Source organism: Xiphophorus couchianus, chromosome 4 (assembly GCF_001444195.1).
Source record: "Xiphophorus couchianus chromosome 4, X_couchianus-1.0, whole genome shotgun sequence".
Taxonomy (NCBI): Eukaryota; Metazoa; Chordata; class Actinopteri; order Cyprinodontiformes; family Poeciliidae; genus Xiphophorus; species Xiphophorus couchianus.
This window is the reverse complement of record NC_040231.1, coordinates 7,237,059-7,250,146: the sequence shown is the minus strand read 5'-3', so window position 1 is coordinate 7,250,146 and position 13,088 is coordinate 7,237,059. Positions and strand designations below refer to the sequence as shown.

At 37.3% G+C, this 13,088-nt stretch overlaps 1 protein-coding gene across 9 annotated transcripts in view; it reads right to left on the bottom strand.

Annotated features, from left to right (window-relative positions):
• The window catches only part of celf6 (CUGBP Elav-like family member 6), a 159,752-nt gene that overhangs the window by 31,084 nt on the left and 115,580 nt on the right, over nt 1-13,088 (bottom strand). For all 9 annotated transcript variants that reach the window (XR_003595198.1, XM_028015086.1, XM_028015081.1 and 6 more), the window contains one exon: nt 8,979-9,058. Coding sequence is in view for 8 of the 9 variants with exons in the window: in XM_028015086.1 (XP_027870887.1) it covers nt 8,979-9,058 (80 nt within the window). In the remaining variant the exon portion in view is untranslated. The remainder of the gene's footprint in view (nt 1-8,978; nt 9,059-13,088) is intronic.

Here is a 13,088-nt window from a genome sequence, read left to right as displayed (position 1 = left end):
TGTGTCAAATTAAAGACAAACATATTCACAATACTTTTCAAATGTTGATTTGCAAAACAAATGTCAAAATTGCATATAAGTTCGCTTTCACTTAGTTGTTTCATTGGTCTATCACATGAAATCATAAATTGAACATTTCAAGGAGTATGAATACTTTCACAAGGCATTTTATGTCTAATGAATGTAATAAATACTACGTTGGCCATCTTCAGAAAGCTGATATCAGTTTCGCAGATAGTATTAATTAGGATGATTAACTAGAAATCTATTTTCTCAACTTCAAACTTAATGAAGTTCAGGTTATCAAATTTCAAGTGTTTTTCTGCATCTGAAAGTTAGTAAATACATGAATATCCTCAAGATTGACAAAATATAGGTGATTTAGGAAAAGCGGTCTATATCTAGTTTTTCATTAGCTGACAGCTGAGATAGGTATCTCTCATTTGATTTGCAGTTTATGTTACAATCTAGCTTTAAGATCTAATATCTTTAAACCAAAGGGACAAAGGAAAATGAATATGCACCTTGTATTTGTGTAGTCACTTAGCTGTCATCTTTCATCGGAAGAGAACAGTGAGTGCTCTTCGCTTTTGTGAACTTTCCAACTCCACTGTATACACTGGGAGTGAACTGTGATCCTAACCAGATCCCACAGGAGTGCCAGTCCCCCACTGGTAAAGCTTCACTGAATATAGTATCGGGTAATTAGGTCTGACAAAAGCCTTCGGCATGTAGAGGGCGAAGTATTGACTAATGGCTCTTCCTTATGGCAGATATAGTTCCGTATTGATGTCCGTGCTCCTGAGTTTGCATCCAATTAAATCATTTGAAAGACACAGACCAGAATCAGTTGCTCATTTGGACAAAGCGGGGGGAAGTGAGTCTACGTGTGAGTGAAAGACAGATATAGAAGGAACAAGAGAGGATGATGAGGCTACCGGGCACAAAAAGCAGCTACAGACACTGTCAAGAGGACCAGGCTTCTATTTAATTACAGGCAATGCATGCTGGGAAAGAGCATGGAGTACCACCAGGACAGAAGGACAGAAACAGCTAGGGGGGCAGTGAGGATATGATTAGTAAGATCATAAAAGCAAAGGCACAGTAAGAGGAGAGGACCCCATAATCACAAGTCTGATTCACAAAAAATGCCTCATCCTGACAAGGTCAGAGCAAATTCTCGTTTTGATTAAAATTTCAGTATTTTTTGATGATTGGAAATTAAAAATGTCAGACAACTGCAGGGTACATAAGGATGGACAGAAGACAACTTTTGTGGAGTACACCTATTTCTTTTGCAGAATACAAGCACTAAGTGCAAAGAGACTAAACTGACGGAAGTCTATTAGTTAATTCTTAAAATAAAAGTTTGTTTAGACAAAATGTTACAGGTACACTAAACAGTAACATGTCTAATTTTATGGTTAATACTTCAATATGTTAATGCTTTTATTATTATTATTATTGTCATGGTATTTTAAAAATCATGTTATTTTTGCATCTTCAAAACCTGACCTTGCATGCGTACGCAGCCTGCAAACATACATCCCCACACATTGATTTTTCACAGTTCTCTGATAAAAGTGATTTGTTTACATCATAACCCTCCATGCACCACATTTCCAGCTGTCATAATCTAATAAATTCTGCATGAAAGTGATAAATATGCATATGCCAATGTAGAAAACCAACTCTTGTTGAGAGTTTTTGCAAGTTACCCAAACTAAGATTCATGAACAGTCGTTCAACACTACAGAGGGAATGTTTTGGCTGTAGATAACTATGAAAAAGAGTCGGGAATGATGGAAAGCATCGGCAGAGACCCCCAGGACAGCACATCTCAGATGGGAACATATCAGAGCCAGCCAGCACCCCACCTCAGGCCAGAGGAGACCCATCTGCTGCTTCTCCCTTGGTGCCATTTTAATTAGTTAAATCAATACTTGAATATGGCAGTGTTAACGGCACTGGTTTTCCCCTTCTAATTTCATTTCATTCCACCTCCTGACCTTTTTTTTTCTATGCTTTCTCAGCTTTGTGGTGTAGTTTAAGGAACTGGACGGTGAGATTTAATGAGGTTGGCAGTGTGCAAACATCTTCCTGGAGCGTTGTTGCTAAAGCCTGGCCACAGCACAGAGGCGTGGCATTTAAATTCACTCATTCTTTGCCGTGTGTATCTGTGTATTCTTATATTCTTTTAATACCTCATGAAGAATGCATTATGAGTATTGTGACAGTGAAAGCCTGAGGCTGTCTGTAGTCACTGCACCGTGACTCCAGATGAAGAAAGTCTGGCTGAGCCTGCTTCCTTCCAGCAGAGAGCTCTGTCTCAGCACTGAAACAGACCCACTCTGAATATTTTTGGCAAATATTCTAAACTAGTACAATTGCCTCTGCAGATTTTAGCCTTTTCACCTCAACTATGACAAAAAAAATGTTACATATAAGGACTACAAACTAGACTGAAGGTGGAATCAGACCGGTATGATTCAAACATTTTTGTCCACAAACGAAATTTGACCTTCCTTCCTAGGAAATAGAAGTTTGATGTTTCATCAAACCATACTTAAGAATTGTAAAGAATTAGGCTTTTTCATTGCACTGTATTAAAAAAATTCAATATTGATATTAAAATAATTCCTGACGGAAGTAATTGACCGTGGTGTAGAGCCCGAAGAGCCACATGCGGTCCAGAGTCACAGGTTGCAGAACCTTGTAAAAGATCAAACATCCCAAACCACTTAAAGAAAAAGAAGTGTGTGGCCAGGTAATGAAGGAACAGTTGCGGGCAAACAAGCAATGGATACAAACCAGCCGCTCCTCGCTGGCTGCAGAAAATCACGAGCTGACAAACAAACAGAATAATAACCTCCCGCAGCATGACTCCAGTACCTGGAGAGAAAATGAATTCTCCAAATTTGATAAGGGCCAACAGGGAGCCATCACTTTTGACAGGTACAACTAAGGAATTTGTCACAGGTTCAAAAACTAATCAAATTCTTTGAACAACACACTTGACTTCGGAAAATCTCCTATATTGGATTTTGTATAGGGGACATAATGCGCAGAATGGGAAAAAGCACAATGGTAATTGAGGGATTAGAACTCAACTGCAGCGGGGAAATGGGATAATGCTTTTATCTCTGCATTACTGTGATAGAAAGACACTGTGGTGAAGTGTCTAAAACCAGGTAAACTGACACTTTTTTTCTATCCTTCACAAAGGCTTACAACAATACCAATAACAAGCTGGCTCAATGAAGGGGAAATTAATACAAAAGCACAAAATAACAGCCATTTACATTGTTTCAGTAGCATTCAATGTAAAATCCACAATTAAATAACTAATAAGACCTCGACACTCGTCTGCTTTTCACAGATCTAAGAAACTAAATTCATCAACTGAGGTGCAAAAAATAATTGAACACACTATAACAAGTTTGTTTGATAATTATCTAACCCCCCCATGAGGGCCTCATATTCAACTCTCTGACCCTCGCTGTAGCTCTAAAAGCCTCATGGGAAGAAGATCTCTCATTAGCAGAGGGAAAGCTGACTTGGTCTGGATCTACTTTCTACATCCATGGCTACCACTGTGCAGGACACTGAATCAGACCAAATATATCTCCGATACATCCCTCATTACACCACAACTCTACAACACACACCAACAAACTCCTGAAGCCGTCAGCCACGCTGCAACACCAAACACGACAATGTGTGCAATTTGCTGGTTGCTACGTGCTTGCCCCTGGGTTTACCATTTTGAAGTTCTGCCACCTGTGTGTTCGCAGTCTTACAGCTGAACTCATGAGAGGGCCTGCTCTGTGCTCTATCATCCTTTGGGTTACATTTCAAAGCACCTGAAACCCACAATAAACTTCAATTAAAGCTATGACCCAATCTATCAGTGTGAGCCCTATTGGTGACTTCCAGTGCCCTTAAGCTTCATTAAAGCTTTTCACAGAGGGCCACTGTGTTTCACTTGCAGTATTATTTATAGCATGTGTGTGAGCCAGGTAACACAGATGTTGCTGTGAGAACATTAAGAGGGAAAGAGAGACAGAGTGAGAGACAACTTTTTGTTCAAGGTTCATTCAGACCTCGCAGCTGGCACCAGGCGGTGTGCAGAGCAGCCCACTCTTCGAATCCTGCCTCCTGTTAGTCTGTTGTTGACGACATGTGGCAGTGATATTATCCAAATTAACTGCATCTCCCATTGCGTCCAAAGCTTTCGCTGGATACTAATGACCACCTTGCCAATTAATCTGAGTGAAAGTTGGATTTGGGGAGATGAAGATAACAGGTGCGAGGATAGATGGAGAGAGCTATGGATAATTTACTGTAGATTATTTATAAACTTTTGGCTGTCTCTTGATCCAGTGTAGGTCTGTTTGAGACTCCATATGTTAACTTCAACATTTTATCTGTGGCTCAACTCAGGTGACCCACTGCTCTAAAATACTGTGTGTTAGCTACAATACAAGTTAAGAAATAAAGAGTGGATGTGAGCCATGACCATTGGCCAAATTCCTTGAGCAAGGCTGCAAAACAAGGCCTCTTATAATTTAGTAATGTAACTCTGCCAAATACAATTCAAATTGCCTTCTACGGATTAAGCCAACAAGTTTCTTTGATGAAAAAATTGTATTTAGACTTTGCTTAAATCTAAATGGAAAGACACCTGTCTTTACATGAAGTTCTTGCAAAGTAACTTTTCCACGGCTAATAGTTCACTTTTTGACTGTACCACTTAAATGTTTCATTCTCTGCTTTAGTATAATGCAAAGTGAGGCAGCATCAAAAAGGTGAAAACTCCGGCACAGCTGGCTCCAAGAACCCGATCTGGCTGCCAGGAAGCATCCGTAAATATTTATTTCGGCAACATCAGTGAAGTGTGTGGAGGAGCAAATGCTTGCCAGAAAAAGTGGATGCTCCTGTGTGTCCAGCTGTGTGCTATAGTAACCAATGGACACCCAGCACTGGCAGAGAGGTGCTCAGTAAATTACGAAAATTATAAAAAGTGTTTTTGCAGCCTTCATTAAGCAAAAGGAGAAAAAGAAGTTTACAAAAGCAATACTTCCTGTGTAACATTAGGCTTATGATGTTTGTATATTTAGCTGTATTAAAGGATAAAGTCTAACACATTCCCAGGGTTTGATTTGTTAACCATTTATTTGTAATTCTGGTGGTATGTTTAAAGGACAATGTGCTGCTTAAATAAAAATTCTCTATTTCCTAATTACACAAATTCTTAATGCAACTTGGACTGTTTTTTTATTTATGAATAGGGGATGAACACACCTAGCCAGATAATTTTAGATTTATTTTTCCAATTTTAAACTAGGTGTCATATCTCTTCTACATTACAGTTATCTACAATTTTGTATTAGTCTATCACATGAAACGCCAATGAAATACAGTCCAGTTAGTTGATTTTAATGTGGCAATGTGAGAACAAGTAAACATAAACTTATGTTTACGAATCTGCAAATTCCACTATTGTAACAATATGTTCTGAAAGACAAGTTATCTGTGGGTTAAATCTGGCATTGATTGCATTGACGAATAATTGTAGAATAACCAAAAGGTATTGAAAGGCTTATAAAGTGCAAATCTCCCTCATTATCAGCAAATCTCCCTCATTATCATCAGAGACCCAACACTATAATATCAAAACGCAGTTGAGGAAGCAAAGAGGTTTATTAATCTGACCCCATTTTGGAGATCCATCCTAACTCTAGGGTGCTTTTTAATATTATTGACTCCCTTGTTAACTCTCCCTGTAGTCTCTGTAATGAAGCCCCTGTACTTTTAAGTGTTTTAAATGTTTTAATATTCTTTAACAAAAAGTGGCCCCATGACAGGGGCCATACTGTCACTGGTAGTAATTTGGCTTTGATGAGATGTTACCAAGACATTTCTACTATGTAGCTGAAAGAAGTTTTGACTTTTGTGAAGCCCTTTATCTTCTCTTCTTTTATTACAAACTATCCAGATGTATTTGATTATATATGTATCGCTGTATGCTGTGTGGCTGAAATGATTCTCAGAATGTGCAATAGAAGCCAATATATAAACTACAACGGTTTTAAAATGGGTAGACAGGTTGTGTGGGTTGGTATTAATGCAGAAGCAGCAAATAAGTTGTCAGGTTAATTACCTCCCAACAGGTGATAAGCATATATTTATTGTCAAGCATTAAATATTGCAGCCATGCAAAGTACAATGGCAAATCTGAACATCTTTATAAGATTGAGACCGTTTGTTATCCCAGCTTAACAGTACAAAGTAAAGGATTTTATACAGTGTAGAGTTAAAATAACAGTAGGACTGCCAGATAAATTACCCCCTCAAAACATGTAAAGTGTTTGACACCAAAACTACTCTTCTAGAAAAGCAGAGAAACAACAAACTGATGAACTCCACTGAGTAGACAATGTGAGGCAACATTAAAAATGATAAAGAATATGATTAAATTTTGTTTTTTATTGTTACGGTATTTTCTTTTTGTCTTAATTTTAACTTGTTTCTCTGACATTTTACTTCATTTCATTTCATTCTAACTATTAACCCACTAACTTGTAAATAACTATCTAATGCAAATCTGACAGCAGCAATTTAGAGTTACAGAGCTATGAAAATGTTAGACTGGAATTAAGATAACAGATTAATTAGCTGCTTACTTTAAAGTTTGTCAATATAAATATTGATAAATAATTTTTTTCTGTTTATCAATACACAAACTACATATTGTGTATTGTAAACCATGGTCATGTAAACATGTGAGCCATCCACACATAAACAAAGACGTCTGTAAATTTTACTCTAACTTGCTGATAGCTAAAGAACAGGGAGATAACAGTAAGGTGATCAGGATGATATTATACAGAAAATAAAGTTCTGCAAAATATAGTAAAACATTTAAAGTAGAAGTACATTATTTTCTTTTACCGCAACGTTCATTTTCTACTTTCTGGAGCGGCTTAATGAACTCAACATCAAAAGTTGTGTCAGAGGCCAAACTATTTTTGGGTTTATCACAGACCATTGCTACAAAGACAAATTCTTTTTTTTTTTGTAGCTCACATATCAGACCTATGTTTTTCTTCACAAATATGCCTATTTTGAAAAATATATATATTCTCACCCATGAACTGATAGTTAGAAAGACCTGGGGTCTGGGACAATTGACTCAGGTGTCGCCCCCTGTCAGCAGTTGTGCCAGCAGGTGTGCAGAGCAGCCCAATTCATCTGATCCTGTATAGTTCATCCAATTGTAAAGAATCAGAGCAGCTGCATTTAAAATGTCAAAGTGCCATAAAATCAGCAGCTTTACACTTAATATTCTAAGTCATGCAAGTATGTTGGGAAAAAAATTACACTTATTCAACAGAACATAATTTATGTAATTTAGTTCTACAGTAAAAAGTATTTAAGCTCCATATTTGCCACTGTTAACAGTAAATTACTTTTAGTGGAAATGTTATTATCATGTCCCTCCAGTCTGAATTTAGCATGATTAACCAAAAAAGGCAATACAGTAAACAACAAAATAAACTAACAACAACTACCCATTTTTGGGTGTTTTTTTTTTTCTCTCACTTCCTCAGGTGTATTATTTCCCCTCAGATATTTGTTGACTTTAGAATTTGTAATATTTACCTCTGTCCACTTTCAAACCCATTATTCAACTTGACTTGCAATTCTGTCATCCATTGTTTAATTATATAACATCATCATAAACGTTTTGCCTTCTATTCTCTCTACCTGCTTCCTGTCACTGCTCAAACAAGTGAGAGTAGATAAGCGCTACATAGATCATTATGTGCTGCATTCACTTGCATGCAAGACATAAGATATCTACTACTTTACCATTCGACTAAATGGCAATTTTTTAAAGCATATTTATTCTTCTATTGATTAATAAAAACTAAAACATCCTAGCTCTACTGTAAACATTACTTCACATTAAATTAATAATTTTACAGTGCATTTGTTTATTAGTTCTATATTCTGAAATTTCATGTTTTATAATTGTTTATGATTCTTATAAAAGAATCTCATGTCATCATTAAATTTAGTATATTTTCAAGCAGATGCTTGAGGTTTATTTGCTGCTGCTAAGGCATTGACTGCACAATTTCTCTGAAGAGAATCCCACCTAAAATCCTTTCTTAAACACCTAATTTCATCAATAATGAGTGAAAGAAAATGGGCATTTTTAAGCTTTATAACAATTTAGGGTTAGCTAAAATACTTCTCTATTTTTTCCCGCAAATAAAACAAATCTCTGATGTCAGAACTAATTGTCTACCAAAATGATTTCTGTCCTGCTAGCATTCTAGAAAATCACCCATGTCCTGACTTTGCAATCAAACTATGATTTGCTCACTGACAACCAAAACACATTCAGAAATCCTTTTGTAGCATGCAGTCCTCATCTTCCTTCAAGATTTTGAAGTAAATATTTTTTTTTGCCAGAAAATAGCTTGGACCAGAGAAGGATATAGTCATTGAGTGAAAAAACAGATAAAGGGCCTCCTGCTGTTTATTTTAAAGCACCAGATGCTGACTCTGGCAATAACACATTGGTAAAATGTGTTTGAATCTTGGCTCATAATGTGGTTTGAGTAACTATGGTGACCACAAATATGTGTATGCAGAGGGTATTTGTTACACGTTTGGATGTTTTTCTTGCCATAATGTTTGACTTTCCAAAGGAATAGAAGGACATAGATTCTATTGCATTTTGAAAATATGTATTCCACCTGCTGTGGGAGAGCGCATGCAGAGGAAAATTTGCCCATTGCCAATTTGTTTTTGCATTGAATGGACTGTAGGCTTAGATTTTTGGAAGTGTTATTCTCAGAACCACAGAGAAAACAATTAGCACAGACAGGTTGGTGACATTGCATTATCTGGCGAAAAAAGTGGAAGGTTTGTAATACAGAGCTAGCACAGACTCTGATACTTACAGGCATAGTTTGTCCACCATGCAAACTATTGATGGCGGCTTGCGCTTCTGCGTGGCTCGAGTACTTGACAAAGGCACAGCCTGTACACACACACAAAGAGATGGGCACATCAGTAAAATGGCTTTGAATTGCATAGAGAAAACACTATTCATCACCACTGACTTTATGCTATCATTTGCTTTCCTGATTTGTTAACATATTCTATCATTTGTGTTTTGTGTTAAATCAGTGTTACTACAAAGAAGGCATTAGCTGCCTGGGACATTCTTCTTCCTGTCCATTTCTGTTTTGACCCCTGTCGGCTTTAAAAACTAAAGCCAGAGCATTCACTGTCTTAGCGTGTCTGTCATTATTTATCTGTTCAATATTTACATAATGGGAATTGTGCACAGTCACTCCTAAAACAGATTATGCAAAGGCATACTATTCTGATCTGCCTTTCTAATCGTCTCTCAGCTCACAGAGGAAAGAAATTAGGTGAGTTTTATAGAGGATTCAAATCATCTTAAAGGTGTTGTTTAGCTGAGGAAGAAAAATAAAACTGAACAGAAGTGGTTGACCACAAGGGAGCAGGCTTTGAATAATTCTGGAACCCTACTGTAGTTAGATGATATAAGTATATTTCAAGCTGATTATAGTCGTTGGTAAGACTGAATAAATATACATTGTGACAGGTTGATTCAGAATGTGGACCTCAATAAATTAGAATGCTATTATAAAGGTTTCAGTAAATCAATACAAAAATTAAACACTCATCTACATAGATTCATTGGAAAGACAGTTGCATATTCTTAGGGTTTACTTTTCTTACCTTGATGATTTTGGCTTATCGCTAATATAATATGTATCAGTACTTGGTTAAGTCTCCTTATGCTTGACTTACAGCATCACACTTACAGTGCGATTATCCTGTGGCATTGCTGAGGTTTTTAAAAAGCCCAAGTAGGTTTAAAGGTGGACATCAGCAAATTTGCATAATTGGTTCTGATGTCTTATGATCTTATTGACAATGCTTCATAGATTTTGGACAGGTTCAGATCAGACTAGTTTTCTGGCCTGTCAAGCAACCTTATACTATGGTCACTAAATCAGATATTGGTACTTTTGCCAGTGGTACTTTTGCCAAGCCCGGCTGGAACATGAAATTAGCATCTCCATATAGTCTGGCAGCAGAAGGAAGGATGAGGTGCTCTAAAATTTCCTGGAAGACAGCTGGGCTCGATTTGGGATTTTGGAGAAACACCAGGAAATGACATTTCATCACTGATTGAAACTTCACCCTGGACCTCAAGCAAGTTGGATTATCTACCTCTCTGTCCCTCTGGGCTCAGGGATCTTGAATAAAAAATGAAATGTAAAATGGACTTTCAGCTGCAAAGAAGACTTTTGACAAAAATGGAACAGTTCTTCCTTTATCTACGTAAGCAATCTGATGTTTCCGGTTCATTAGTAGCTTAACATATGGAATGCAGCTTACTGCTCATTTTCCAAACATGCTGGTGTGCAGTGACTCTTCAAGCTCCGATTCCCGCTGCAGTCGAGGCCTTAAGAACTTTTCATCAAACAGCCAGACTCTTTTGTAGTAGAATTTCACTTTTTAAGTAAAGGACTAAAATATATTAGTTTTTGTTAATTTAATGTACAGAGATGCACCTGAATCTGAACACTAAAAACAACAACAACAAAAATAAAAACTAGTGACTTGAAACACTGAGAAAATGAAATGTACTCATTTTTATTGTTTTGCTTTTATTTACTTTGCATGAATTTAATTGGAGCCAGTGATCTAGAACCAAAGGCTTTCCCTGGGTTCAGTCCTTGTTTGATATAAAAAATATCCATGCTTGCAAAATGTCAATATATATATATTCAAATATATATTCTGCATAGCTGAAGGAGTTCTAATTTATTTTAGCTATTTTATTCTTAGGTGGATTCGGGATTATTACTCTGAGATATTATATCATGGGGTCAGCTTTTGGTTTTCTAAACACAACAAATAATTAATTTGTGTGAAAACACAAATGACATGCATTTATGGGTAAACATTTTTAAATCATTGCATGTGGAAACATGGTGAGTGGTAAAGGCCATGTGTTTTCTACGCTGGAAAATGCCCTCAAAGCTGTAGAGATCTACAGAGGCAAACAGAAGAGTCAAAGAAGTCTTTGATTCTGTCACAGCACTCCAGCACCCTTTTTACTTCACTCGAACACCCCTCCGGGTAGAGGCAGGAAAGGTCTTCATTTGTCCAACTGAAATGCATCAGGCTACTGTGTACCATTTGACTTTAATGCTCTCTTTGAAGACCTTCTCCAACAAACACATTTAACCTTTGCAGCAGAGATAAAACATGGGGATTTGATTTAGCTAAAACATATTTGATCCTTTCAAGGAAAAGTAACTTCGCTGTTGGTTTCTTTACAAGGCTACTATATATTGTGCTGATGTTCGAGTGATGCCAGCAACTGAGGCCAAACAGAACTGCCAGGCTTTGGTCCCACAATAAGTGGAATACCATGTTGAATGTATAATGTCCTCCAATTTCTCATCAAAAGACAGTGCCACAACTATGCATTTTCTACTAAAATTTAAATAAATAAACAATGTTAGAGGACAAAGTGCACAATATTTCAAAAGATCTAGAAGTGCTATGACCTCATAAATTATAGTGCACATTTAAGTTTTGGTATTTGGTGGTTCAGAGTGCGTTTGGGGGGGAAAAAAGAAATTGTATTGCTTTCAAGCGAGAGGATCTGCGCTGCCTTTTGAATTCCCGGGGTAATAATATGTATGCATGAATTCCATCCCTCTGGATGGCTGACATTTATAACACAACTTAATTATAGACCTAAAAGCCATCTCTCTATTATTGCTGACAATTCAGGGCTCTATTCAACTCTGGCAGCAAGTGTTGCACTTTGAAAGTGCTTTGAGGAGCAGCACCATAGAGAGATGGATGTTAAACTTCTCGGCCTTTTTACTGGGTGAAGAGGGGTGCTGAAAAGCCTCTGAGTAGCATAAATTTACATCAACAGGGACAAAGCCTCAGTCGTGGAACAGATAGCGCTGTCAATTTCAAGGTCTGTCTCACTCAAATTATGGGAACCTCATCCTGAGTGAGGCGGTTGGCAAAATAATTTGCCGTAACATCCGGTAATGATTGCGTGGGACTGTTGCACGGACAGTGATAGAACTAGATACCTATGTATGCAATCTTTGTGTGATTGTGGCATTGATAGTTAATACTGAGTTTTTACTCTCCTCGTTTCATAATAACAAAATTCGAAAAAGCAGGGGTGCTCTAGTCAGTGATAACATCAACATACACTAAACCATGGAAAACACAGCACGTGAGGAAAGAAAAGAGTCGAGGTGTGAGGTGCAGGAAGGTGAAAATGAGTGAAAGCACAAACAAGGAGGAAAACTAGTTCCTGTCTGACACCGCCGCATGGGCTTTATTTTAGTTTATATGCTGTCAATCAGCTTGAGGCATCTAAACAGACAAAGAGAAAGGGAGTGGGGGGAAAGCAGGAGCAAGACGGCAAAAACAGAAACAATCATCAAAGCAAAAAGATGGTGAGCTGGATGGGCTAAAGAGAGCAACAGACCTGGGATTAACAGTGAAATGAACAGATGTAGGCACCGATGCAGGTGTGCGGTTTTGTATAATCATGCTTTGTCTAGAATTTACACTTCATCACCTCGTGTACCCTACCTTCCTTCATTTTCAGAGGCTGTACCTACATAATTAAATCTAATCCAGGAGACAGAATAACAGGTTGAAATTCAAATGTGTTTATCTGTTTAAATGTGTTTATTTGTGATGCTAACTTGTTTTCTAACTTTTTAACTGAATGACAGTTTTTCACATGACAAATTTGAAGTGAGCATAACTAACCTTGACATAAAAAGAAGTGAATGAAAATAACAATGTTTGAAACTTTTCGTAGAAAACAAATGCAATGTATTTTGTCTGCCAACATGAGAGCTTGTGTTAAGCACACAGACAGTCTTGCATGCCCCTCCTCTTCTTTAAACTTAACCATGATGCCTTTGTCTTTGTGTTAAAGACACAATAGGCACATGTCCAAGTAATCCAACCTAATA